Source organism: Mustela lutreola, chromosome 11 (assembly GCF_030435805.1).
Source record: "Mustela lutreola isolate mMusLut2 chromosome 11, mMusLut2.pri, whole genome shotgun sequence".
NCBI classification, from domain to species: Eukaryota; Metazoa; Chordata; class Mammalia; order Carnivora; family Mustelidae; genus Mustela; species Mustela lutreola.
Window position 1 is genome coordinate 910,464 of NC_081300.1, and position 27,511 is coordinate 937,974.

Here is a 27,511-nt window from a genome sequence, read left to right on the forward strand (position 1 = left end):
GCACGCCCAGCTTCTTCAGGCCCCGTAAGAGGCACGGAGACCACGAAAAATACGCCTGGCGTTTTCCTGAGGAAAAGCGAATCATTTACAGATATTCATGGAGAAAGTTCATTTCCCCAGATTGCTGTAGTTCCTGACTGAGTCTAGGCGGCGGATGCGGGAGCTGGGACCCAGGTGGGGGACGTCTTCGGGTTTGCGCTGCAGTTGCTCATTTCCTAGGCTGGTGGCTTCCAGGCCGGGCTCTCAGACGAGCTGGCGGCCACCAGCACAGCCAGGGAAGATGGAGCTGCAGCTCGGGTAGCTCAGCCGCCGGCTCGACGCACTTTTTGCGCGTGTCCGCAGACGGTGCCGGACCACCGGACGGCCAGGGCCCCTGAGAGGCACCTTCGCGATGCCTACTTCTTTGGAGGGTCCGTGAAATCTTTTAAAGCCCCGAAGAAGAAACGTCAGGGCCAGAGGATTCTCTTCTCGTGGCCCCGGACCCAGCCCTTCGAGGGGCCCCCGGGTGGAGCTCACCTGCTATCGGGGGCCCCGGACGGCCACGCCACGTGCCGGCGCCCACTGAAACCACAGACACTGACTAGAGGGGGGCGAGGGGGACATGCTGGGTCTCTGCGCTCGCTGCCACCTGGGACTCCCTGCGGGAAAGCACGGCGGCTCCCGGCTGACTGGCGAAGGAAAGCGGACTTAAATTCAGAATCTAATTTATCTTTAAAGTATTTAAACGTATGGAGAGGCTTCTACACATTTCCCCCTCGTGGATCGCTACAGCTTTTACCATCTGAAGTGTGGAAAACAGTTTCCGAAGCGGCCGTGTTCCTGGGAGGGCGTGTCCGGTTTCTTCTGGGTGATTCTAGGTCAGAACAGGAGCTGCTCTTAGATTGTCCTTCCTACAGCAAATAGCATTATATGTTCTGCATATAATAAAAGTCTAGTTGTAAAATAAATGTAAGACTTTTGTCTTGGATATTATATCCCTGATTGTAAAAAGCGATTAAAATTCAGGCGTCCTTTAAGTTGAGCTAGAAAGGAGACAAAGCGCCTCGAGCACCAGGATGGCCGCTGAGGGAAAGGACCCACACGTCCACCTATAAACTCCAGTTTAGGGGCCATTCTAAAATCTAAAAATATGTGTATCATACCAACCTAGAAGGTGTTTGGGGCTTTATAAAATCGTGTTCTCAAATAATCCCATTTGGAAGAGCTGAAAGCAGACATGTATTTCCACCTTTGAGTCACTCAGAGTGACTCATCTGGATGCAGGAGGCCGGCTCCTCTCCAGGGCAGGGCTCGGAGCCACAGGCTTCCCCTCGGGGACGCCGGGGGCTCTGGCTGGGGACAGCATGGCACGCTCCCGGCCCTGCCTCTGCCATCCTCGTGATCTCCCCCGGGTTAGTCCAGGGCTCGGGGAAACACCGAATTCACTCGGAAGTGGGGGACTTAGAGGCAGAGCCGTCCAAATCCAATCTGCCGCACTTCCGAAGCCAGGCCAGAAAACGCAGACATACTAAGTTAGGTAATAAATTAGGGCAGGAAAACTCCTGTTAATAGTTCATGTCCTCTACTATCTTACTGAAAAGGACAGTAAGAAATAAGCATCGCGCTTTAGATGGCATCTTCCTCTTAATATGTGCACGTGCATGTGCATGTGTGCGTGCGTGTGGTCATGACGAGGGACTGTACGTGTGCCTCGGGTGCTGCACACGGATGGGAAGAGCAGCATTTGAAAAGACTCTTTTCTGATAGAAAATGCAGTAAGCATAAGGTTTACAGAACTTCCTTTATTTTACCTTAATTATAGTTTCATTTTAAAAAGCCCTAATAAACTCAGATTTAGAATAAGCAGAGACACGAACACATGTTTTCATGGTCCAAAAATGATTGCACAGATTTTCCTTAGCGAAGTCATTTGTAATAGAATTTTCGTATTTATATTCATAGGTCATCATTTGTATTTTCTCTGTATAAATACTGTCAATTTGTCTCATGAATTTTAGGAGGAAAAAGGAAGGTATACATTAGTGGTAGGTCTTTCAAAATAACAAACAAACAGACCACATGCACACACCCCACCCTGCATTTTAGAATTGGAAGGAGTTTTAATGCCACTTCTCTTCTACCACGTAAGGGAGCACAGTGAGGCCAGCTCGGCCGGTGCCTCTGGTGCCCTTTGCCATGCCCCACGGAGCTCGCCGGCCCAGATAGCGTAGGGCACGCCCACACCCCAACCTGCACCCGGGGGACAGAAGTGTGGGCGGAACAGCAGAAGCTCCCTCCGCGAAGGGTGCTGAACACCAGGAGTTCCCAGTAGCTGGGAAAAGAAGCGAGAACATAATTTTTTCCCTTGTTGTGTGTAGATCGAATTTAATGTAGCTGAAAAGTCAGCCAACAGACCTGCACGTCCAAATGCATCACGGCCTGTTTCCCCGCGAGGCGCCATCCGAAGCCCTTCCGAAGGCACACACGGGTCCTGCACCTTCCCCGGCCGCCGGCAATTCGCGAACGAGCACCACAGGCTGAGACCCGAGGCCCACGGGTGGGGTGGCAGGCGAGGCTGGGGGCTCCACACGTGGGACGTTACCCCTGAGCCACCAGCATGCATGCGAGGACCCAGGCGAGGGGTCTGGGCTTCCGTGATATCAGACAAGATAAATCCAGCCCCGTGGAGGGTTGGGCTGGAAACGCTTGCGCCAATGGGAGACAAAGGACCGGCCTGTTGCCGCCGGTGGCCTCATGTGGCTCCAGTCGGGGCGGCAGAGGCTGCCAACTCAGAGCGGCGGCAGGCAGGGAGACCGCCGCCTTCCCGCGCCCACGCGGAGAAAATGACACTGTGCAGAGTTTGAGAACAATTGCTTTTCAGCCCTTCAGCGATACTTTTTAATTAGTTTTAAATGTGAATGGTTCCTGTAATGAACTTAGAATAGAAATATACTTAAATAAATAATTTTTAGGGACTGTTGGCATTGATGGTTCTCTGATGCACGGTCTCAGCACTCGAGAGTTGACGTCAGGAAATAAATATCCGGGCTTGTTAAGCGGCAACAGCCTTAGATTTTTACACTGGAAATGCTTTCGAAGTAAATAGATCTTGTTTTTCCTGCATTTTAATTAATATTATTTCAAATGGTAAGGGCTGTATTTCCTTATCATTTTAAGAAACAGACGAATTTATGGTCTTATTGAGCCCGCTCATGTTTGCTAATTTCCATCCTAGCCCTGAAACCAACATGGTTTAGCCCCTAAGGTTTAGGATCTGTGCTGGAAGGCTGGCCCCGGCAGGTGGCTCGCCCCACACTCCCCAGGCAAGAATCACTGTGGCTTCTAAGTGTCTGTAGCTATCGGAAAAAAGGAATGGGTTGGATGAATACTGAATTCCAGGAGTTACCAAATTTTTTGAAGTTTTAAGTCCTATAAAGCATTACTGGTGAAGGAAAGAGATCCTCCCTCTGGGAGCGGGGACAGAGGTGCGGGCGGCCCCTCCCCACCTGGAACCAGCTCGACGCTCAGCGATTGATCTCAAGCGATCCCAAGAGCCAATACGTTCACTTAAGGTTGACGACGGGAAAGCAGTTCAGAGTGGCCATTTTTGGGCACGGCAGGCGGTCTCTAACGAGGAGGCGATTTCTACATCTTCGTCCATCACAGATGTAAAAAAAAAATCCACAATTAGGAGGCTGCATTTTTATTTTAGGAAAAAAGTGAAAAATAAAAATTTCAAGACCAATCAAGATACATGTAGATATTCTTACGTCTAAGCTGTCAACCCTTATGGACTTTGCTCGGAGAAACACCACAGATAGGACATCCACCATCAACGACCAGAACCTCAAATTCCACGGTTTCCACTCGAATAATCAAGGAACGCAATTCAGAAGTCATGTTACATCCTGCATTTTATTCATTTCCGTATGACAAAAATAGTAACCTAGTCTAAGACATCCATTTCCATCAGTAGATGTGTCGAGCCACAGATTTGTCATAAAAAATATTGGATCTCGGTAAGAACGCCGGCTGGCTCGGGGTCCAGCCCTACATGGTGCTGCAGTAGAAAAATAGTGTCTCTCTTCACCACGCAGGGAGGGACGGCCTGGTCCTGAATACAGAAGGGGGCACGCCTCGCCGGCCCTTCATGAGCCATCTTATTTACAACACTTTACATTTCTTTTTTTAAGTAATATACACATCCTTCCGGGAGAAGAGAGAACACTACATGGTACCAAATACTAACCAAAAAAACCAAAAAACAAACAAAAAAAACCACACCAAAAGGACACATAAATAATAAAGACATTCCACTGCTGCCGCCCAGCAGCGCCCACGGGCTCGGTGCTCGGCTCCAACAGCAGGAGACGGCGAGGCTGGTGGAGTGAGGAGCCTTCGGGACTGGTTTGCTCCAGGATACGACATGGCCTCGCTGCGGCTGTGGAGGCGTGGGAAAGATCGTCCCGTGTTCCTGTCCTAGCCAAGAAGACATCGCTGTCCGGCTCCTGCTTCAGGATACACACGTGGAACCGCGTCTCTGGACGCCACGGTCGGAGGCGAGCCGTCCCAGACGCCAGCAGGCCTGCACCGCACAAAATGAGGTAGCGCACACACCCCTGCCCGCGGGCCACCCCACCCGCGGTCCCCAGCTCGGGCCAAGCCGTCTAAACAAGGTCAGCAGCTCCGGACCGTATTTCCACGGTCAGGCGACATTGTGCTTCGTTTTCATCTGAGAAGATAATAAATAAATCAGAAAACGTTCCGGTGGTGACGGATTCTACTGCCCGATGTTGCTCTTCCTCTGCAGCTAACTGTACACGAGAACCAGAGCCTGGACACGAGTCCCGCCTGCACGAGCGAGGGCCGGGCGGTCACCGCACACCAGACCCCCGCCACCGTCTGCACGCCTGCCACCGTCTCCGGGCCCCGCCCGCCGCTGGCTCACGGTCCTTGGGTTAATTCATCAGACTCGTGCTAGGGGCGGTCAGGTTTTACATGGGCTTTGTAGAAAAGTTAAATAAATCATTTTAATTTAAGAAATGGCCGGCCCTCATTTATTGAGGAACAGACAAGTCTTGGTGGCTTTTCTGTGTAGGTGGTAAGGATTTCTCATAGTGTTTGACCTTAAGACAAAATAAGAAACTGTGACAGTTTTTTTTTCATTTTCCTTAAACCAAAGTACTATTTATAAAATACTTTACATCTTTTTAAGTTTTCAAATTATAGACAAACCTCCCTAATACAAAATCCTAAAAGTGCAAAGTATAAATTAAGAGTTTGCAACCACAGTATACAAACATTACCTTTTTATTGTACAACTTTGATAACGTGAAGCATGTCCTCACAACCACTTATAATGTTGTGAATAATTTACGGTGACATTTTGTCTGTAACTTGCTCCCAATCGCTGGGCTACAGACCACACTAGGGAACAACTGTCCAGATAGCAGCTACAAACATTTAAATTAAAAACAAAACAAAACAAAACAAAACAAAAAAACAAAAAAGAACAACAAAAAAAAGGCTTGTCACTGACGGGCACTTGCACACGAAAGCATGCGGTCTTCCGCAGGGGGACTTCACAGTCTGCCTGCATTGAAAAAACTCACTTATTTATAGTAAAACAAATTCTGCTTTAAAAGAAAAAAATCACATAGCCAGATGTATTCTGCGGTACAAAAGTTTCCTCTAAAGGTGGGGCTGCATTATCTGTTACCCGCATAATCTTAACATCATAAATACTACAGTCAAAGGGGCGGCCAGAAGACAGCGCTGGGAGAACCCGACCACATCCTCAACAGTCTAAAAGCCGAGTTCAAGTTTCTAACTAACTCGAACAAAACCTTCAAGTGAGTGTCGCTGGGACACGCAGGGGACCCCTCCCCCCCCGCGGGGGTTATCGGGTTTTGGGAGGAACGAGCGGATGGGGTGTGAGCCCTTTGCGTTCCCAGGGCGGTCCTACAGGCTCCTCTTTTTGATCTCAATTTACGAGCAGCCGGCCGAGTCCCCAGAGCAGTCAGGCTCGCGTGGGAAGAGTACATGTGTCCGGGACAGCCTTCCAGCAGCCGCACAGGGAACGCGGCCTCTGCTACGGGGACCATTTTCAGGGGAACCGGGGCCCAAGGCCGTGCAGCCTGATGGCCGCCCTCGACGGTGCGCGCGGGACGGAGCCGACCTCAGCTAGTTAATACCGATCTCTTTGTTATCCTCGATAAACCTCGTGAACGGACGGCTGGCTCCTGTCTCGGAGCTGGCTTTGTCCAAACCCACGATGGGCGGACTGCCGCCGCTGCGCACTTTGTCCATCCCGGCGGCCAGAGAACCCAAGGGGGGGAGGGCGCTTCCCCCGAGACTTACGGGGAGCTGGGGGATGCCCCCGTTCTGGATGACGGAGATCTCGTTGTTCTTCATGGCGAGGCCATTGGTGATGGCTGCCGCATACTGGTTCCAGAAACTCGGGTCAACGTTCATTGCTCGCGCTGCCAGATCCTTCTGGAACATTTCTGAGAACTTCAGGGCGTCGCCCCCCAGCAGAGCCATGGGGTTTTCCACGGACAGGCGGCGGCCGCGCCTCGCGGGGGCGTTGTTCCACATGTGCGTGCCCATGTGCACCTGCGCGAGAGACAGGGAGACACAAGGCACAGGTGAGCCGGCCCAGCTCCGGGTGCGGGGTGTGTCTGTCTCCACGCGGCCCACGTGCCGTCGGAGACCCAGCGCCGCGGTGTCGGAGTCGGTTTCGGTCCCCGTTCTCAGGGTTTCATGTTTACACATGCAATAGTTCTCCTCACACAAAAAGCAAAATCAGTCAATCTCTTCGTGCACGTTTCTCTCACTTGATGACCTCGACACAATAAGGTTCCCCCACAGGGTGGAAAGCCCACAGGCCACAGGGGGCTGGGAGGGTGCAAAGCTCAGAGGGCGCAGACCATTTTGCCCCTTCTGCCTCTCCCTGCTCCACAGGACGGCCGTGTACTTGAACTCCCAGCTTTGCTGGGCCCCATGGTTGCTCTCCCCCAACACGGAAGCATCCCCTGGGGCACGTGTAACCGACTCCTGTCCTACAGGAAGGAGCCGCCACCGGTTTCAAGCTGTTCACAGTCTTGGAAGAGTGCACCGAGACCAGGGCAGGCGTGTGGCGTGGACAGATGAGGGCAAGAGGCTCCTTGAGCGTGTCGTGCACACCCCACCTTCTGGGGAGAATGGGCAGTGTGGTCGTCATCTTAGATAGGAATCCTACACTGGCCCTCACGCTGGGAAGCTCCTCACCAGATGCCTGCCGGCCTCTGCTGGCCACCATGTGGACAAAGGCAGAACCAAGCTCTGGCCCCGGCCCAGGATGCACAGTACTTGTATCTTGTGCGAGTGTTTAAAAGCCCAGCTTATCTTGTTGTCCTGGTTCCTCTGGACTCAAGACGGCACGGGGCTCTGCGACCGGCTGCCCGGGAGCAGAGCCTGCGCGGTCAGCCCCCAACAGGTGGCACAAGCCTCCCAGAGGGAGGCCCGGCCCGCTCGGGCAGGTGAGCCCGTTGCTACCGCCACACAGCACGTGCTCCCTGGTGAGCAGGTGCACACGTGACACGGTGGGTGGGCACCTGGCGTGTCCACCCCGGCCACGACCCCGGACTCCTTGGGCCTTACCTTGAGGTTGCCCTTCGTGGTGAAGGCTCTCCCGCAGATGGTGCAGCCGAAGGGCTTCTCTCCGGTGTGCGTGCGCTCGTGGATCTGCAGGGCGCTGGCCGAGGAGAAGGTCTTCCCGCACGACTGACAGTTGTGTTGTTTGGGGGTGCGGCGCGGCGGGGGGGCCAGCATGGGCGCGAGGCCGGGGCTCATCACGGCCTGGGGCCCCGGGGGCACCTGGGCCGCGGCCGGCAGCGGCGCGCCCTCGCCCAGCGGGATGGCTTTGCTGTGCCCGTTCACTTCCATTTTGATCATGGCGGGCGCGGGGCCGGCGACCAGGCTAGGAGTGCTTTGGCTGGGACCTAGGGCAAAGTCGGGGTCATAGAACTGAGAACGCGGCTCGCTCAACGTGTGCGTCAGTAAGTGCTGTTTTAAATTACCCATAGTGGAGCACCCGCGCCCGCAGACCGCACAGAGAAACGGGCGCTCCTTCGTGTGGCTGCGGTGGTGGATTTCCAACGCGCTCCTGCAAGCAAAGGGCTTGCCACAGACACGACACACAGTGCCCGCACACTTACCGCGTTCTCTGCTCAGGAACAGCAGGCTAAAGGGGGCTTCCTCCTTGATGGCCGGCCGGCCGGGCGGGGCCGCCGTGAGGTCCAGCGCGCCTCCGTTTTCGGGGGCAGGGGGCGGGCTGTCCGGCCTCTCGGTCTTTAGTGGCATCTCCTGGGGCTCTTCCTGGGCGCTGAGGCCCGGGGACTTGGAGGGCAAGCTCTCGCTGTTGCTGTTCATGGGCGACAGGGCGCGTGTGGAGGACGAGGACTCGGACAGGGCCGGGCTGCCCGCGCTCCGGCTCTCCAGGTCGCCCACGGCTGACGAGGAGTCGTTGCTCAGACGGTCACTGTCCCCGGACCCGTTCTCCAGGGACTTCAGGGCAGTCAGCTGCGGGCAGCTCATGACCGAGTCCATCATCTTCATCTGGTTCTCCAGGGCGGCGATGCTGGAGATGACCGAGGGCGGCGAGGGCGGGCAGGACCCTGCGTAGGACAGCAGCGGCTTGGGCGGGTCGCCGGCGGGCTCCCGCAGCTCGGCGTCGTCCTCCATGGAGTTCTCATCCGCGTCGTCGTCGTAGCCGCTGAGGACCTCCGCCGCCTTGTCATCGTAGGGGAGCTCGGCATCCATGGCGTCCTGGAAGCCCTCGGGCAGCGGCGTGTTGGGGATCTGCCCCCCCATGTGCATGCGGATGTGCTGCTGCAGGACCACGGCGTTGGTGAACTTCTTCTGGCAGATGGGGCACGAGTGCTGCACGCGCAGCGGCGGCTTGGCCCGGTGAACCCCGAAGTGCGTCTTCAGGTTGCCCTTGGTGGTAAAGGCGCGCCCGCAGATCTTGCACTTGAAGGGCCTCTCCCCTGTGTGCGTCCGGTAGTGCATCTTGAGGGCGCTCTGGCAGCTCAGGACGCGGTGGCAGATGACGCACTGGTTGGGGTCCGTCATCTTCTTGTCAATGTTCTCCACCAGCTGCTGCAGCTTGGACGTCTCAGACGTCTGCATGGAGTCCAGCAGGCCCCCGAAGGGGAACTTGGCCTTGAACTGGTCCGAGCCGGACGGAAGGACCGGGCTGCACAGGCCCGTGGAGGCGCTGCTATCCGTCAGGATGGCCGCCGCAGACGTGGCAGAGACCTGCCCGCTCCCGGGGCCCTCCCCTGGCCTGGGGTTCGCGCAGGGGAGGCTCACGGGCTCGGTTTTGGTCTGAGAAGAGCCGCTGAGCCCTGGCTGGGGGGACTCGGCTGCCCCCGGGACACCGGACTCAGAGCTGTTGAGGCCGGGGGACAGGGAGGTGCACTCGCTAGATGCGGGCGAGGGCCGCTGCGGGGAGCGGCTTGCGGGGGTGAGGCTGGGGGAGTCTGCGTAGCTGCCGACGCCAGGGATGGTGGGCGGGAGCTGCAGCCCGACCGATGTGGACACCGTGGGCAACACGGGCTTGCTGTCCAGCCAGGTGGTCACTGGCTTCTCCGGAGGCAGCGACATCCCGTAGGGGATGCCGGAACAGGTGGGCACGTTGTCCAGATACTCCGGGACGGGGTAGGGGTTCATCTGGATGTGGGGGTACTTCTCCTTGTGCCTCTGAAAGTGGACCTTGAGGTTGCCCTTGGTGGAGAAGCGGTTCCCGCAGACGTTGCACTTGAAGGGCCTCTCGCCGGTGTGGGAGCGCAGGTGGATCTGCAGGGCGCTGTCACTGCCGAACACCTTCGCACAGAATCGGCACTTGTGCTTGAAGAAGGGGTCCTCGGCACTGGCCTTGGGCTCGAACACCGACACGTTTGGGGGCTTGCCCTTGCGGTGCTTCAGGAGGGCCGACAGCGGGTCCAGCGCGTTGGCGGTGGCCGCGATGCTGACCAGCGGGTTGGGGAAGATGACGCTGCTGGCGGAGGTCTGAGGTAGAAGTGGGGTTGGCAGGCTGGGGGCTGAGCTGAGGAGGGGCCCCGGCCCCAGGGCGGGGGGCGTCGAGGCGTTCTGCGGCTGGGAGCTGCTGCTGGAGGGGCCGGCCGCCAAGGCTGGGACGGTGGAGGCCGGGGCCGTGCCGGAGGACGCCGGCCCGCTCGCCTCGGTGGGGATGGAGGGGCCCCCACCGGGGACGTGCGGGGTGTTTGCCCCAGAGGCCGGCTGGGACAGGGGCTGGGGGCCCTCGTAGGTGGCCGGCTGGGCAGCGGGGCCAGGAGCCGTGGGCGTGGGGGGGGCCCCGGCCGAGAGCTGCAGGGCGGAGTGGGTGGCCAGCCCCTGCAGCTGGCTGGAGGCCGGCACCGGGGTGTTCGGGGCCGCCGTGGCCGCCCCGGGGTTCAGGGGTGGCCGCAGGGGCTGGCGGTTCATCATGGCCACCTGGCTGCGGATCTGCTCGATGAGCTGCAGCTGGTGAATCTGCTGCTGCTGCAGGGCCATGAGCTGCTCCAGGATCATGGGGACGGCCACCGCTGTGACCCCGCCGCCAGATCCCGCGCTGCCCGCAGCCCTCGCGTTCTGGGAGAACTGTGCCACGGCCACCTTGGTGCTCAGGAGGGTCTCCAAGGTCACGTTGGTGTTTGGCATGCTGTAGGCGGCCACGGGCGCTGGCTCGGGGATCTGAGGTAGAGGCGGCTTCCCCGCGTGCGAGGGGCCGGGGGTCTGGAAGCTCTCGTCCCCAGCGGGCTCGGCCTCCATGGGCTCCTCCTCTTTCTCCGGGGCCCTTGCCTCACCGCCTTCGCCGCTGTCTGCGGGCGCCGCCTCCTCGGCCGCCTCGCTCTCTGTCCGCTCGCTGGGAGAGCTGGCCGGGGAAGGTTCTGGAAAGTGCTCGGACGGAGGGGCCGGCTCATCTTCGCCCACGATCAGCACCGGCGGGTTTTTCGTGCAGCCCTTCTTGTGCTCCAGGAAATCGGCCCACTTGAAGAACTCGGCGCAGCACTTCTCGCACACGCTCGTGTCCTCGCTCCCGCTCCTGGCCTCGCTCCCGCTGTCCCCGGCGGTGGCCCCGTCCCCGGGGACGGCTACAAAAACCAAGAGATTACGTCAGCCAGAGGCGCCTGAGACAACCACCTCCATTTCAAAATTTCGCACATAAGTAAAATCAATATTTTTTATTTTGTACAAATTACCCCACTTCAACGTTCCTGACGTCCCAGAGTGTGTATTCTATGACTCCTTCTAGCTGGCTAATCATTTTCTCACACAATCCATCAAATTATGAGGCTCTATCAATTGTGGATACGGCTTCTTAATGAAATTCCATAGAAGCCATTGATTTCCAATATTTTCATACAATCTGCAGCCACCCTGTCTGTTGGGCACAAAGGCAGCTTTCGACGGGCTCATTAGGATTCCCCCTACCATCGGGCTTCCTCATTTCCAGCAAAATTAGAGATGCCTTTGCCAGTTCACTTAACATCGCTAAACTAATCTGTAACCTTTCAAACTCACGTCAGCACCTGACAGGGGAGCCGGCCGCCGTGACTCTCGCAGGGTTGGACCACGAGATTTATTGTCTTTGCACGGCGCAGAGACATTACGCATTTAATGTAATTCTATAGAACCTTCCAGATCAATGGGCATTTATTTCACGTATGAAACCTCATCTAAATACTTTCATCTGTAAATGTAACAAAGAGAATATAAGCGCTTCTTATGTCCCTGCTCAGAAAAATCATCTCCCTGACTCCTAGTTCGATCAACCAATCAATCCTGAATGTTCTCAGCGAGCCCTTCTTTGACTCTCCTCACGGACAGGGCACGTTTCTACATTTTAGGATCTGCGAAATGAATATCATCAATATAGTCTGGGCCGAAAATTAATCATGTTTAATACAATTAATTGGCTCTGTCAGATGCAATATTTCTTGGCGAAATGAACCAAAATTATATGTTGTTGTGATTAGCCAATAGAGTTCGGCAGTTTGTTAACAAACTAGAAATTATATATTTAAAGTTCATTTATGTTGACATGTTTAACATGAGAATGTTGTAGTCAGACACACTTTTTGTACCTATTTTCATCTATTCTCATAGAAAGACTTGGCAAATTATATGCTTGTGCCATAGTGGAAAGCCCTCTAATTGGTTACACATGTTTAATTACTGTTGTAGGCAGCTACTTCCTGACTTCCCGTACCCTCTTGTGCCGAATAACAACCATGTTTAATGAACAATTCTAATTCACACCTGATCAAATAAATGGCCATCCAGGAGCGAGGCATCAGCACATGGGCACATTCCTAGCTCCTATTTTTTGGGAGCTGGGATGAAAGGTAATGCCTGGTAATTACTCGGGCTCGATGTGCTGCCGTACGTATTCCTGGCTCGTAACTGCTTTTCGTCAACTTACAGAAGGAGTGACGGCCACAAATCAGTTTGAACAGAGACAAATGACAGCTGCAAATCAGCTTTTTGTTATCCTGCACTGTTGAGTGTGAGAACAAAACACCCTCAAGTCTGTGTCCCCGCAAATAATTTGCTGCTGTAACATCAACAAATATATTTGTTAAAAAGTCTCCATATTTCTTCTTCTTCTTCTTTTTTTTTTTTTGCGGGGGGTGGGGGAGTTGGAAAAAGAACAACTTGGCCGGTTTTAGTAGAGGAATCTGATTTTTAAAAAATAAACTGCAAAATCACTTAGTCCCTCTACTGGGAAAGAAAATAAAAATATTTTTCGAGGCTAGTCAGCTGCTCTCCACGAGGCCATTATTTCCAGGTAATTTATACGTGCCTTTAAAAAAATTATTAGCAGTGTTCAATTAGCATTTTCTTAACTGGCTAAACCATCTGAAGGGGGAAAAGAAGTTAGAGCTTGCGGCCCATAAAGACATGCTAGACTCTTAAACTAAATTCAGTGCTGAAGATCAGACTGTATGAAGTCTCATTACTGTATAAGGAAGGAATGTAATAGGTGTCTATAATGAGGTTGAATATAGCTGGAAGCAAAGACACAGCTGATTTATACTGCAGATAGGAACATTAACAAAATAAATACTTGTAGTTCTTAACTTTGCTCAATGTATGCAAAATCTAATTTTAAACATGCTAAGGTTATAGAACAGGACAAACACACACACACACACACACACCCCAAAAAAGCAAAACAAAAAAAAAAAACCCCACCCCTAAAATCTTCAGGTAAACAGCTTCTGATATAGTAAGTAATCAAGTTGGAATCAATGTTACACTGTATCATGACTATTCTAGCTAAACAGAACAAAGTATTTCTTAAAGTTCTTTCCCAATATTTAAAGAAATATTAAAGGCTTGCCCTCATCTTCTAAAGATTATTATTTTAATACTTTTCAAAGAGTAAAATACCAAGAAATTAAATATTGCTAATTTGTTGAATTATTTTCTACCTTTAACTCCTCAGAGATAAAATGTGTCATCACAGGGCACACAGAAGCATTCACATGGTGTAAACATTTAAAATTTTATGCAAGTAAACACTATGTGGATCTCATTCAAAGACTGCTTTTTCTTTATGTGGATTATGTGTTAGGGACAATTCACTGAATAAACGCTTACAATAAGGCAGACTGAAAGTGCGTTCGGTGTTTGAAAAATTAACTTAATTATAAATAAATGATACCTTACAAACGAACATTTCCCAGATATGCTGTGTAACAAATATGTGAAATACAGAAATACTATTTTTTTTTTTTTTGCCATGTTTTTCTCAGAGCTTAAGCGACCCAAACAAACGTCTATTTACTTTCAAGATAACTTTTGACGTTTCCACTGGTTCTTTGTGCGCTAGGACTTTTCGGGTTTGCATCCAAATTTATGGAAGCTTCCTCCCAGGTACTTTCTGTCTCCCACGGGCGGGTCTGCAAACACACAGCTACTCCTGACCTGCAGAAACTGAGCACTGAGCTTCTCAGCCCTTCCTACCAAATAATGAGCAATTCTGTTTAGTGCAGTTGTAAATGATAATTACCTAAACGTAATGAAGATATTCTTGTCAAAGCAGAGTACCCTTCCACTTATATTCCTTTAAAATTGAAGCAGGAAAGCAAACCTGCAGAGGAAATTGTGTAAAAATGGCATTCTGGCCATTGGACCTGTTAACAGTTCATTTATGTTAATGAAACTAACAAGACAATCAATCGTTGGATCTTATAAGCAAAGTTTCATAATAAATTTGCCTTTTAAAGCTAAAGCATAGTTTAAAAACTACAATGAATGAAGGAAAAAATTCTTCACATACAATTTAGATTTCTTACTTGGGGCAAATAATTCAGAATCACCACTTTTTCTTTTGTTTAATTAGGATCTGTGCAAACACAGTCGCACTCACTTGCTAAGATCATTCACTACCAGGTAAGGTCAGAGTATTTCACTACCAAAATGTGCAGGTGATTCGCATCCCACGAAAGCGAGAGAGAACCGCACGTTTCATGAGATGGTGGTGAAAATGATGCGTACGAGTAAAACCCCTAATATTGCATTATGGAATGGTAATTCTGGTTGCATGTTTTGAGAACGGCCTTGAACAACAAGCATGACTTCACCTGACTTGCCCGGGAGGAAATAACATGGATGAGTCCCTCTTCTCAGAGCTCCTAGAAGGAGGAAGACTGCGGATTCCAGGGGGGAAGCATGGTGGGAAAGCATGGGGAACGCGTGGTCAGAACAGAGGGGGACGTACAGAAAGTTGTTCTAACTGGCTGAGACAGCGCCTCTCGTTACCACGATTCAGTGAGGACGTGCTGAAATACCAGCACCCGTGTGGATGGGTTTTTTCTTCTTTTTATAAAACTGCTTTCTACGACAGGGAAGCCCATGCTGGAAAACTCTGAATGCGGCTCAGAGAACTTCGAAGGCCCTTTAATTCCGCGTTGTTGGACGCCATTTCTCCGGACGCACATGCTTGTGGCATCCTTTCGTGAAATTTACATTTTTCAAATTGGCCTTTGTAGTTAGAAGTTATCACATCCATTAGTTAACGTGGCTTACAGTTTGTATCTCAAGGTAAAACCACGTCAGTCGGTGAGCCAAGGTAACAGGACAACCCCACAGGGGAGAGGAATTTATTTCTCCAGCAGCGGTGGGAAATTCTCTCCGTCTTAAGGGAGGGGGCTGGAAAACCAGCATTAGAATCATTATCATTATTGTCAAGGTAATTTATTTTCTGCGTTCTGACCGTTCAAGGACAGGACGGAGAGACGTGGGGTTGTAAACAGGCCAGGGATGAGGCAGGAATTTACAGGGCCCGGCGTCCCCAGCGCAAGCCAAGGGCCTGCCCAGCACCTCACCCGCGGCGGCGTGCAGGCAGGACCTTCTCTTCCTGTTCACAGGCACGTCTGGGGGACCCCCCCCCCCCCCCCCGCCAGTGCCCTGCAGATGGGAGCCCGCTGCGGGTCCACGTGAGCGGGAGCGGCTGGGGAGGACCTCTCCTTGGCTCGTGTCCTCCGTGGCCCAGCCGGGCTTCAAGCTGGGCGCTGCTGCGCGGAGCTAAATTGTTCTCCTGAACGCGGTCAGGAGGGAAGAGAGGCTGGGAGATAAAGCTGTTTCAGTTTACGAGAGGAAATGTGTAATTAGTTCACGGCGATCCCACACTCGCTATTTATACTGAAGGCTTTCAGGCCTTCTATCACTCCCCCGAAATTCTAGAGCAGGTTCTACAGAAGGAAAACGGGCCCCACAGCCTTCTGGAGAAAGCCTCGAACAAAAGGATACCTTCGAGGGCAGTCTTCAAAATGGATGGATTTCTTTTTCTTCTCACGAATAAAACGCACAGAGAACGTCTATGAAAAATGTTTCTGTTCTTAGGAACAAATCCCTCCGTGTGAGGAGCCCCCAAACGGTTTCCTTTTTCTCTGTTTTGATTTCTGGTCTGTTACATAATGAGCAGGGATCATGTTTTCGCTGGCAACGCACAGGACCGTCTCCAAGAATGACGTGGCAGAGGACAGGAGGGATATTCACGCGCGGGGCGATCTGTCTAAGGCCAGAGAAAGGCACTGTTGGAATGCGTTTGAGAACATCGGAGACCTAAGGGCTCCCCTCAACATTTCCGGCTGCGGCTCGTTTTCGATCCCCCCTCGTGAGGGGGCAGGCGCCCGCGGAGGGAAGCTAAGCGATTCCACACACAGGAGATGGTTTTATCATTCTGCGGAGCAACCCCAATGCCCACGGGGACTCCGCTACACTTTTGCTACCTATTTGTTAATTCTCTGCAATGAACAAAAGGAGAAGTGAAACTTGCTCCGTGTGGGAAAAGGGGTGTTCAGTTTCCACTTTAATTAGTAACTATAAAATGCCACGTGGGTCTGTGGGAAACCAGGAGGTACTCGGTGCTTGGCCTTTACCAACCCTTCAAAATCTAGGGAGCATTTTTCAAGTCGTCCTAAATTGTGCAGAGACACTTATTTTCTTGCAAATTAATTCTTTTTAACTCCTTATGATAGCTCTGAATCCCATAAAGAAAGATGAATTATCACACACTGAACCCAAGCTGTGAAACAGGAGGGGACAAATAGAGACCCCTACTGTGTTCAACAATGTAGAAGAAATTCCAGACGCAACAGAAAAATTTTGTCCTCTCCCCAGACCTCCAGGCCTGTGCAGGCGGCGGCGAACAGTGGAGGGCACTCTTGCTATGCGGAACGCCCGCACTGACCCGCGCTCGGCTTCCTGCGGCTCACTGGCCCACATCTCAAATTTGTTAAGTAACGACCACCTGTGGCACAGTCACCAAATGTCTTCTGCTGAGGGCAGTGGCAGTTTCTACTCTGCGTGCTGAAGCACCGGGGAGGGAAAGCGCGGTTTCCTGCACGGACACACGCAGATGGAAAGCAGCCACGACACCCACGGATGTGAACTCCGCCTCGACGCCGCCTCGCATGATAAGATGTTTGCTACAGTTGCGGTCGCAAAGCAGCTCCTACGTTTGCATGCCGTGTGGCAGGCACACCCGAGAGGAACGCACACGCATCGCCATCCACACGCGGAAGCACCCTGAAACAGGTTGGCCATGCCAACCGTTCCCACCCAGGTTTGGGGAGAGGGAAACAAAGCCTGCACAGGGCCACTCTGGCTGAAGACTTGGTCGGGCTGAGTCCCATCGGCCACACGCTGGCCCCCAGCACGCCTCCTCGAAGGTGCCTGCGCTCCAACCCTCGCTCCTGCCAGCTAGTTTTCAAATTCACGTAACATAAAAATACACAAATAAGCACGGCCACTTACACGTCCAAACACACCTGGGCCCGAACAGCCCAGAGAAGCGGAAGTGCGCTGTGTCCAGCGGCAAGGCTCTGACGAGGTGTAGCCGCCTCGGACGTGGGCTCCGGGCACAGAATCATCTCCGTTTTTCATTTCTCAGCGCCCGTCCGCGAAGTTTACACACAGGCACAGAATCATCTGGCCGGAGCCGCTGCCCGGGCTGCCCGAGCACGGATGGGAGTCCACGGCGGGGCTGCCCATCCGTGCTGGGGAGCTGGTCACTCTCGGAGGGAGGACCGGGGAGGCCGGGAACGCAGACCAACGGCCGCAGCACCTGCGGGGTTAATTTAACAGTTTAATTTGTGCAGTTTAAGAGCTGCACAAAGGCACCCCGTTCTCTCTTCTTGAAGAACTGCAAACACTTGTGCGGAGCGAGATGGGCATCGGATACGCAGCGCAGCTCGGAGCCGACGCAGGTCTCCCGTTAACAGATTCAGTGTTAACACTTAATAGAACCGTGTTGAGTCGTGTTGCCAAGGTCAACAGCACAGATGCACTAATTGTATTATGAGCTTGACATCTAGTGGCCACCCCTGGCAGGGCAAAGCAGGCAAAGGTTAAATCAGCTAAGGCCTGTCACGGCGCCTCTAACGACCCACCTCAGGGAGAGCCCAGCGGAAGCTCCCTGGCTCTGCAGCCCTACCTTCCAGGCCTTGGGCCGCTGCTTTCTGGCAACGCAGGGGGCCAGGGAGCCGCATGGCTGGCCTGGCCCGACCCGGGCTGACTGAGAAAGACAGGCCCATGGACGACAGGAGGCAGCCACCAGGCTGGTGCCCGGCAGGTCTCTGGTGGACGTTTCTGCCGCCGCAAGAGGGTCCCTTTTAATTAACAAACAAATCAATCTTAATCTCTCACATAAATAGAACCCATTACGTTATTTCATTATTTCAATTAATATTTTACACTTTCGGTAACGTGACTTGACCTATTTGTTTGCGTGGAAATCACACTGACAGTTAAAGTGCATTTTAAAGCATGAAAGTGTTCCAACTACAAGAGAAAAATCTAAGGTCAGGGCTGCTTTTTTAAATATGTAAGTTTATTTAAAGTACTAGGGAAACCATTTTACATAGATTTGACTTCTGATTTCGGATGGACTGGGAAACAACTTGGCGCAGGCTGTCCTCACAGACCTGTCCCAGGAGCAGCAGAATCAGATCTCATCTCCAGGAGACTAAGTCAGATACTTTAGTCTTATTCTGGCAACTAGTCAAGAAATCATGTAGGAAAATAAAAACTAACAAAACAAAACAAAACAAAACAAAACACAACACCCTTCCTGTTATAAATGTTATGCACAAAGTATCCCCTTGAAACAATTCTGCAACATTAAAAGTGCTGAATGGCAGGAGCAGTGAAGACTTGTTTCACTGGGGGGGGGGGGCACAGAACCACCAACACAAAAACACACCAAAACACCCCCTGTCGATTCTCACACTTAAAAATGCTAAATTCCAGCTAATGTCCAGCAGCCTCAGCGGACACCCTGGCTGCATCCTGGCTGCATTCCCTCCCGGGGCTCTCAGAGCTACCTTGAGATGAATGGGAAAGCCTCTTAGAGATTGCGGTTGAAAATGAAATCTGACCCACTTTTGCCATCATCTTGTGTACAAAAAATAATCAGCTTGCTAAGTAATTCCTGCTGTTGGTACATGCCTTCTTCTTTTTCTGGCTCTGAACAGATCTAAAAATATTGGATTATGCATGTGTTGTGGAAGTTTAAAATGTACATAAACCCCAACTGTTACAGAACCAGTCTTTCTCTGTAAGGTGGGAATTGGCATGCTTCTTGGTGCCCACCAACGGATGCATCTTTAAGTAGGTTACGTTTCTAAAATGTTATTTTCAAAATAAATATTTGCAAATTCTTCTCCCCCCCACCCCCCCACCCCCCCACCCCCTTAGTTACTTTTCACCTTTCATGTTTCAGAGAAAACAATCTGCCTACCAATGGTAGAAAGTGGCTTCTGTATTGTTTGCTTTTGGAATGCTGAATTGTAAATGTGTGTAGTGTGGGCTGGGAGAGGGGGGAGTACTCAAGGCAAACCATGCATATACAGATAAAAGAAGAAAGATCTCTTCACCGAGGGCTGGTGGCCTTCTTTCCCTTAATTTAAACACAGTCTGTGAAGACCACTGGTAAATTCTTAAATCACATGCATACCACATTTAAAAGGATTTTTAAGATAGCCCTGCGACTGTAAGTTGGCAGAAAATAAAAACACACTTTGAAACAATTAGTGCTAACAAACAAAATACAGGATGGCAAATTGTTTTAAGTTATAGTATCTTTTTGTTCTTCCTTAAATATTCTTTGTAATGACAATAAAATACATCTTTATTAAGTTGTACTTTAGACAACAAAGGACAGCAATAGCACACTATTTTAAAGTTCTTAGTAGGAGTACAAGTGCTGTTCTGTCAGAAGTTTTAATTAATTTTCCTTAGGACAAAAATACTCAGATGGCTCAAAAAATTTCATTATCCCGTGGCGTGCATTTAACTGAATTCTTAAGCTGCATCACATTTATTTCTAAATTTTCAGACAAGAATGAAATAATTTATAATTTTAAATGATGGTTCCTAGAGAGAAAGTTAAGTCTCAGGCATCCTTCAAATAAAATTATACAACAGGATAACTTCAGAACTTAAACACAACCCATTATTACTTTTTCTCATTGTAGCTACGTCATCATATTTCATTTCTGCCATGAGAAGGTTTGGGGAATGCTGGCGCTGTTTTTTGGATAGTCACGATTTCATGGCCTGCCTAAAAACCAAAGCCTGAGAAATAGTCATTTCTATATTTTTAAGAACTGATCTCTTTTGTAATTCTGTAAATTAATGTGACTGTGCATTACTGCCTTTCCCCATATTGTACTAAACACTGTACATGTGTTTGTGTTTCATGGCATTATCAATAGCCTTCAATTTTACTCCATGCATCTACTGCTTTAATTAATATGTCACGCCCAAACTGATACAAAAGAACTATTTACTTTGTCTCTAAAACACTGTAAACTAACTTAGCCCTCTTAGAACTTCATGCAGTCTGTTTCCTTCCATTGCATTTAACAAAATTACCATTTTCAGAATATCTGATTCATGCTGGAGTCAGGGAGTTTTCAGAACCCTTTCTCTTAAAAAAATATTTTAGTTATCTTCCTAATGATGATCAGCACGACCATAGATCCACAAGCATTCCTTGACTGAACAGAGAACAGAGTATCTTTTATACTCCATGAATAATCAGCTTCAGAATAATTAAATCAGAAAGAACTATTTTTTAAATAGTTTGCCTAAAGTACCTTTAAAACGATCCAGGAAACATACTACTTGACTACGGCTCAGCCCCAGACAGGCTATTTCTGGCCTGTTGCAAAATTTGACCAGGAACTGTGGCAATATCTTCATTACAATTCCCAACGACTGCGGAAAACCCAAGCTTGACAAACTTTAATCCTACGATGGGTAACAAAACAAAACAAAAAACACACACCCTGAATATGCTTCACCTCTAAGTAAATTCAGTAACAAGAGGAATTCAAAGGAGAACTTGTAAATAATTTACTCCATCTAGGTTTTCAAATATAGGCTACATATCCCTCAACATGTTTACACGATTAGGCTCCCCACGCTCGCATTTCTGACGTGAAATTAAAAATGAATAGCAGGGCCTCCGCTAGTTAATTGTTAAATACGAGGGGTTTTACTCTATTAATTAAAATATGCTTTAATAAAGGGAGACATTGCACATTTTGATAAGGACCCTACAAAGCTGAGAAGTATTTACATTGTTGCATTTTGGGGCGGCTGTGAAAGCCGATTTTAAGCTATTCAGAAGCCACAATAATAAAGCTTTAAAATTCCTCACTGGGATGCAATGTAGTTCTTTTGAAGGGAAGACTGTCTTTCTCATTCGGCAGAAATAAATCCATTCATTTGATCATGTAGTCATTGAGGGCAATACAAAACAAACCAAGTGTGAGAAATTCTATGTGATGAAGTAAACAAAACAAAAAAAAATCCATTTCCATGACAAAAAGAGTCTTTGTCCTTAATCTACCCACCATATGCAAGCGTTTCTTTTTAGCATATCTGCTGTTCCAATCTCGGGTGACTAGGGCTACAGATAAGACTCCCCACCTCCTCAGCGACAAAAAGGACGAAGGACTTCACTCGTTTTCTTTAATTCACCAACTCCCACCGCGCGATAGCGCGTTCTCCCTGCCCGAAGCCGACGCGCACACATACCTGCTTCGCCAAACTTTGCGGCACCGTGTGATAAGCTCCTACACTCCTTCTGTTTGTGTTTTCGCTTTTTTGCTCGAGTCTCACGGAGCAAAGACGCGCCCCTGCCCCGCCACAACTTACAGCCGGCTCGTCCACAAAGTTGGGCGGCCTGCGTTCTCCAGCAGCTGCGGTCGGAGCTCGGCGCGGCGCGGGCGGCCCCCGTCCCGGCCGCCCCCGGCCGCCCCCGGCCGCCCCCGGCGCACCCGGGGGACCCGCAGACGCGCGGGCGGCAAAGCGCAGCCCCGGCCGGTCCCCTACTCGCCCGCCTCCCACTTCCGCGGCGCCTACCTTCCCTTCGGGATGCGGAGGGAGCTCCAGGCAGCCGACCGGCTGCAGAGGTGCCGGGGCGCATCCGAGAGAACAGGAAAGGCCCGAGGAAACTTGGAGCCACCAGGAACGTGCCGGGTCCTACCGCGTGCAAGGACCACCCCCACGCCGCGGCGGGGCTCACCCGGCTTAATTCCCAAGGCGGCCATTAGAAAGGCCAGGCGACACTGACTTCCTAGTCGCCTCGGAACGGGATCCGGGCTCGTCGGCACGCCGGGACCTCGCAGGCTGCACGGCCCTCGGGGCACACGAGGCGGCCAACAGCCGGCCAGGGTGGGGGGCAGGCCGGGGGTCAGGGCAGCGGCCCCGCTCCGAGCGCGCACCGCCCCGGGGCCCGGCTCCGAACAAAGCTGCCGGGCGGCGGCCTGCCCGGCCCGAGTCCGGCGGTCGGTGAGCACCGGACACTTCCCCGCTGCCGCGCCGGCCCGGGGGTCGCGCGGTCGCCGAGGCCCGGCCCAGGGTCCGTGCGCGGGGTCCCGGAAGGCCAGCGCGGAGTCGGCGGCGCGGCCCCCTGCGCTCTCCCCCCCGACCCCCACCGCCTGCCCCGGCAGCTCCGGCCCCCAGTCGGCCCGAGCCCCGGCGCGTCCGCGCGCTGCGCCCCAACTCCGAGCAACCGAACCAAGTTTACTTGCCCGCAACTCCGCGCCACGCGCTCCGGGGAGGACCGGGGTCCCTCCGGCTGGCCTGCCGGGGCCAGGCGCCGCGCTCCGGCTCTGGGACCAGCAGTTTCCCCCCAGCCCGCGGCGCCTCGCGCCAGACCCCCGCCGACCCGACCCCCGCGGCCCCTCACCGTGCTCGGGAGCCCCGTCCGGCGGCGGCAGCTCTTCGTCCGACTTGAGGTGCTGGGGCTTGGCCTGCTTGCGCCGAGACATGCTGCTAGCGGCGCGCGGGCCCGGAGCGGGACATCGGCATCAGCGGGGCGGCCGGCGGGGACGACACGGGGCGCGGGGCGCGGGGCGCGGGCGGCGGCGGCTGCGCGGGCCGCGCATGGGGCTGAGCAATTAGGCTGGTGAATAATGCATGGCCATTAGCGGCGGGCCGCGCCGATTGGCCGGTCTCCAGCGGACTCGGCGGCCTATGCAAATGAGGCCGCGCTCGCAATTAGCGGCCGCGCGGGGCGAGGGGCGCCTGCGGGACCCGGCGCGGCGGCGCTCACATCTCGGCCCAGGCGGCCCAGCGGCTCGGCGCGGGCGCTCCTCCGGGCCCGGGGCGGCGGGCGCGGGGCGCGGCGGCCGCGCTGCCCAGGGCGCAGGCGGCAAACTTTGGCGGCGTCCGCGCGGCGCCGTCTCCGCCGGCGCGCCGGGCTCGCCCCTTTATAGAGAGTCTGCGCCGCCGCCCGCGCCCCGCGCGCGCCCCCCCGCCGCCCGGCCGCCCCTCCCGGAGCGAGCGGCCGCGGGCAGGGCTCCGGCCCGGCGCCTTTGTCTCGCCGGCCCGCTCGGGCGCCGCGCCGCCTGCGCTCCGGGCGCGCAGGGCCGGGCGACGGGCCGGCTCGGCTCCTCCGCGGCGGGTCTGGCTCGGCGCGCCGGCCGCGCTCGGGCTCAGGTGCCCCTGCCCGCGGACCGTCTCTCTTCTCCGGGCTCGCGTCCCCTCCGCGGGCTCCGCCGGCGACCGGCCGGCTCCGAGGCTCGCGGCCGGAGCGGAGCGGAGTACGCACGCCGGGGTGGCGGGACTTCGGCAAGACCAACTTTCCGGTTCGGAAGCGGCGCGGGCCGTGCGGCTCCTCCCCTCCCCTCCCCTCCCCGCGGACCCCTCCCCTCCGTCCCCCTGTCTCCCCCCCCCCCCCCCGGGCCCCTCCGACTCTGAGCGCCCGCCCCGCCCGCCGGGCCTCCCCGCCGCCAGCGGCTCCTTAAAGCCAACGGGAGGGAGGGGACGGCGGGGCTCCGGTGTCTCCCCCCAACACACACACCAGCTCCCCTTCCCGACGGGGACAGGGCCGGGGCGTCTGCGGAGTGGGCAGGGGGCGCAAGGTGCCCCGAGGCCACGCGGCTCAAAGTTCCAAGTCCACGAAAGTCTCGCGCGCGGCCCGCCGCGTTCTAGGACTTTCGGGAGTGACTGGGGGAGGGGGTGGTAGGTAAGGAGGTCGCGTGCGTCTGACCCGGCCCCGCACCCTCGGGCGGCCCGTGCGGCGCGCTCCCGCACCTCCACCCACCCTTCGCCCGCGCTCACGCACGCGCCTTCGCACCGCGCGCGCACCCCGTCGTCCCCGTGCACACTCTCGCGCGTGTCCTCAGTCCCCGAGCGGCCACCAGGATGTGCCCCAGGCCCTGGCGCCGCCGCGCCCGCCGCTGTGCGCCCCTTGTCCCAGTTTCTCTTTTTTCATTTCCTAAATTTCTTATTTTTGTCCTTGCAAGTGGCCCTGTGTGGTACGAAGCTTTGGCACAGATGGCCTCCCCAGGGTCGTGCGCTGGGGGGATGCGGGCGGCGACTCGCCAGCCCCGAGCGCACGGAGGGCTGCGAGTTCCTCGAGTGGCCGGGGGTGGGACTCTGCCCGGCTTCGGGTCCCCGCCCCCGCCCCCCCCCCCCCCGCCACGGGATGGACCCCGACCCTGAGCTGCTCGCCCGCCTCTCCGCGGGTTTCTTTTCCCTTCTAGAATCTTCTCGATTCCCAGCCTGCGTTCTCTCGCCCGACTCTAATTGTGTAAGTTTCACGAAGCAACAGCTTTGGGCTCCAGGAAAGCGCAGGAAAATCAGAGAGGAAGGAAGCGCGCAGGTCGGCATCGCCTCCAAAGACCACCCCCGCCGCCACATTTGTCCCCCCTCAAAACAACAACAACAAAACCCTTAAGGTTGGTTTTGTTTTGCTTTTTAGTGGCGGGCATATTCATTCGGGCGATTTTGGTTTTGAAAAGGGAAAAAAGACAAATAAAAGATGTTTGAAGTCGAGAGTTGTTCGCCCCACACCACCCTTTTATGGTGCAGCCGGGGGAGGGGCGGGGGGCTTCCTTATACTGCCCTTATCCTGTGAACTTCCGCGAATGTCGCGAGCATTTGGGGACGCTCCTGCACCCCGCACGGAGCTGCAGTGAAAAGTTTGCAGGCTGCAGCCGGGGCTTTGGGGCAAGCGGGGCCAGGAACTTCCCAGCGGAGAAAGAGGCGAGGAGAAGCGGGAGTAGGGGAGGAAGGGAACGTGTCTGCGTGAGGAGGGGCGGTTGTGGCGGATGGAAGTTTCTTGCAGAATTTACAGGACCGGCCAGAGTTGGGGGAAGTCGCAGAGTCGCTGCAGAAAGGTAGATTTCCCTGACGTCTTTCTAGAAGAGAAAGAATGCAAAAGCCCTCATCGGCGGGTCAGACCCCAGGTTAAAGGTGCACTGCTTTTGGGGACCTGGTTAATTTTCTTTTTTCCCCTTCTTCTTTTTTTTTAAATCCACACTTTAAGACGAATAAGAAGCAAATGTAGGTTCCCGCAGCTTCCGAAGCCTTTCAGAGGAAGCGGAGCCCGGCTCCCCCGCAGCCTCCTGGCCCCCACAGCACCGACTCCTCCTCCTCGGTTACTCTGTGAGTGCCGACCCCCACCTTTTTTATTCTTAAGGCCATTCGTCCGTCTCCCCCTGTCCCCAGCCTCTCTCCAACACACTGGCACGATTTTCCTAGGTCTTTATGGGACTTCCAAACGCAACTGTTTTAATTTATGTCAACTTGGTTTGCCTTTTCTACGAGGTACGGTCTTGGAGAGGCTCTCTGAGGTTCCTCCTGCGGAGGTCAGTCTGAGACACCGGCCCAGTATCTGTAACAGCAAGCCCTCCGACTGCAGAGGTGTCACACAAGGCGTGCCGAGCTTCATAAGGGAAGGTGCAGCGGGCTCTGCTTGGCGCTGTGGTGGACAGTGGCTCACGGCGAGCGGGCGCGAACGCCGGACTGGCAGCTGCCCCGGCCCGCCTTGCCCTGTGTGAGCACTGGTCCCCACCCAGGCATGCAGGGTGGAGTGAGCTGGGGGAAGTGGCAGGCTCCACACCGCCCTCTGAGCGCACTGAGCTGGGATTTCGTTGAGAAAATCGAGCAGATATGGAGGAAAGGGTCAGGGAGAATATGAAACGAGAACCTTTGCAGATTCCCCGCCAGGGCTCTGATGGTGCGGATCGGTGAATCTGAGGTGCACCCCTTTAAAAAATCGACTGAGGTAAACACGATCAATATGTATATATTTAAAAGGTCGAAAGCAAAAGGCGCATTACCTCCTCTCTTACCTGTTCTGCCTTTCTTGGCTCCCAACAGAGATATGAAACTTTTCTTTAATTGTTTTAACGCAGTGCGGCCAGTTTTGATGAAAGCGTACATATTTTAAGCTTGAGTCACAACAACAGATTTATTGTGAGGTGACAGCGTGTCAACAGCATATTTTCACAGATGAGGGACAGGATTATCCAGTCGTGCCTAGATTAAGGGCAAGCACCGGAATGTGCGCCTGAGGTGCAGACAGGGACTCCTGCATGCAGAACTCAGACTCCCCGTCACGTGACCACTGCCTATTAAAATATTGTAATACCTAAATACTATTGCAAAAACAAAAGTTGCTTTTCTTCTCTATAATTAAATCTAATTTGTTAATTGTCTTTCCTCTTGCGATGTTGTTTTCATCTTATGAGGCGACACGTTATTATTTTGTCTGCTTAATAATATTATTTACAAATTAATACTGTAGATTTTACATTAGTGGAACATATAATTAGATGTTTGATTTTAATTTGTATCATTTATTCAAATAAGACAGAAAGCCTATCTGCAAGATGGATTTGACAAGGGGAGGTTGAAGAGTCGGTTCTATTTCCACATCCCAGCTTAGGGAAGCTACCTGGCCCTCCATCCCCAGAGCGCCCTTTACCTGCGGTGCACATTTGATACTCTGTCCTGCGCTTATTCCCTAGCCAGTTGATACAGAAAAAGTATTAAAGGATTACAGCTTTATTGTCTGTCTCCTTTCATGCTCCCCCCTTCCCCAATCAAAGTTCTCTTGTCACTGGCCTTCACTCCTTTCTCTCTGGTTCCTCCCCTACCCCCAACTTTTGTTTTAGGTCCTTGCCTTTAAATCCAGCATGATTTTGTGTCTTTAATGCTGTGACAAGTGACCGCTAATTGGTTCTCACTTGAGCAAAGATATTACCATACTAATATTATTATTGGTAAGAAGAGGTAATTGATAACACCACCTGCCACTCTGGGGCAGTCACAATGATAAATGTTTCCATCAACAGGAAATCTGTGCCTGGTGTACCACAGCCCAACGCAAACAGCATGTCAAGTGCCAATTATAAATGTTGCTTTTCTGTGACATTGCGGGGGCGCCAGGAAACATATAGCCCCAAATTATGTCTATGACTTTTTGAAAATGCCTTTTCCCAAGCTTCTTGCTCACCCACTTGAAGATAACTCTACCCTCTTAAAAAAAAATGTTCTCCTTAAATCAACCGGTACAGGACTAATGCCCCGCCCACATTCCCGCTCAGCTCCTGCTGTCACCGGCTTGCCTGTCCAAGCTATTGAGGTAACTGTGTTGCAATTTTCGATAGATGGGAGCCAAGAGAATAGTATATGAATCCATCTAGGTCTGTGTGCGTCCCAGTGTCTT

General features: G+C 53.1%; 1 protein-coding gene and 1 long non-coding RNA gene across 2 annotated transcripts; one reads left to right on the forward strand and one right to left on the reverse strand.

The window, feature by feature from the left end:
* Positions 1–3,630: 3,630 nt before the first annotated feature.
* Positions 3,631–23,290, reverse strand: SALL3 (spalt like transcription factor 3). The gene is made up of 4 exons (XM_059140344.1): positions 22,739–23,290; positions 8,178–11,117; positions 7,621–7,961; positions 3,631–6,594 (listed from the first exon to the last, which is right to left on the reverse strand). Exons 1-4 carry the CDS (start codon positions 22,818–22,820, stop codon positions 6,163–6,165), a joined length of 3,795 nt encoding a protein of 1,264 aa, XP_058996327.1. The 5' UTR covers positions 22,821–23,290; the 3' UTR covers positions 3,631–6,162.
* Positions 23,291–23,386: 96 nt separating this feature from the next.
* Positions 23,387–26,498, forward strand: LOC131811323 (uncharacterized). Its single transcript, XR_009345877.1, has 4 exons — positions 23,387–23,639; positions 24,540–24,734; positions 25,325–25,443; positions 25,606–26,498. It is a non-coding gene; the product is annotated as an uncharacterized LOC131811323 (long non-coding RNA).
* Positions 26,499–27,511: the final 1,013 nt, after the last annotated feature.

Coding starts and splice junctions, on each gene's coding strand:
- SALL3 (XM_059140344.1), bottom strand. CDS start 22,820: ATGTCTCGGCGCAAGCAGGCCAAGCCCCAGCACCTCAAGTCGGACGAA. Junction 11,118..22,738: donor GGACGGGGCTCCCGAGCACG/GTGAGGGGCCGC, acceptor TGGTTTTTGTAG/CCGTCCCCGGGGACGGGGCC. Junction 7,962..8,177: donor GTTCCTGAGCAGAGAACGCG/GTAAGTGTGCGG, acceptor ACTTTGCCCTAG/GTCCCAGCCAAAGCACTCCT.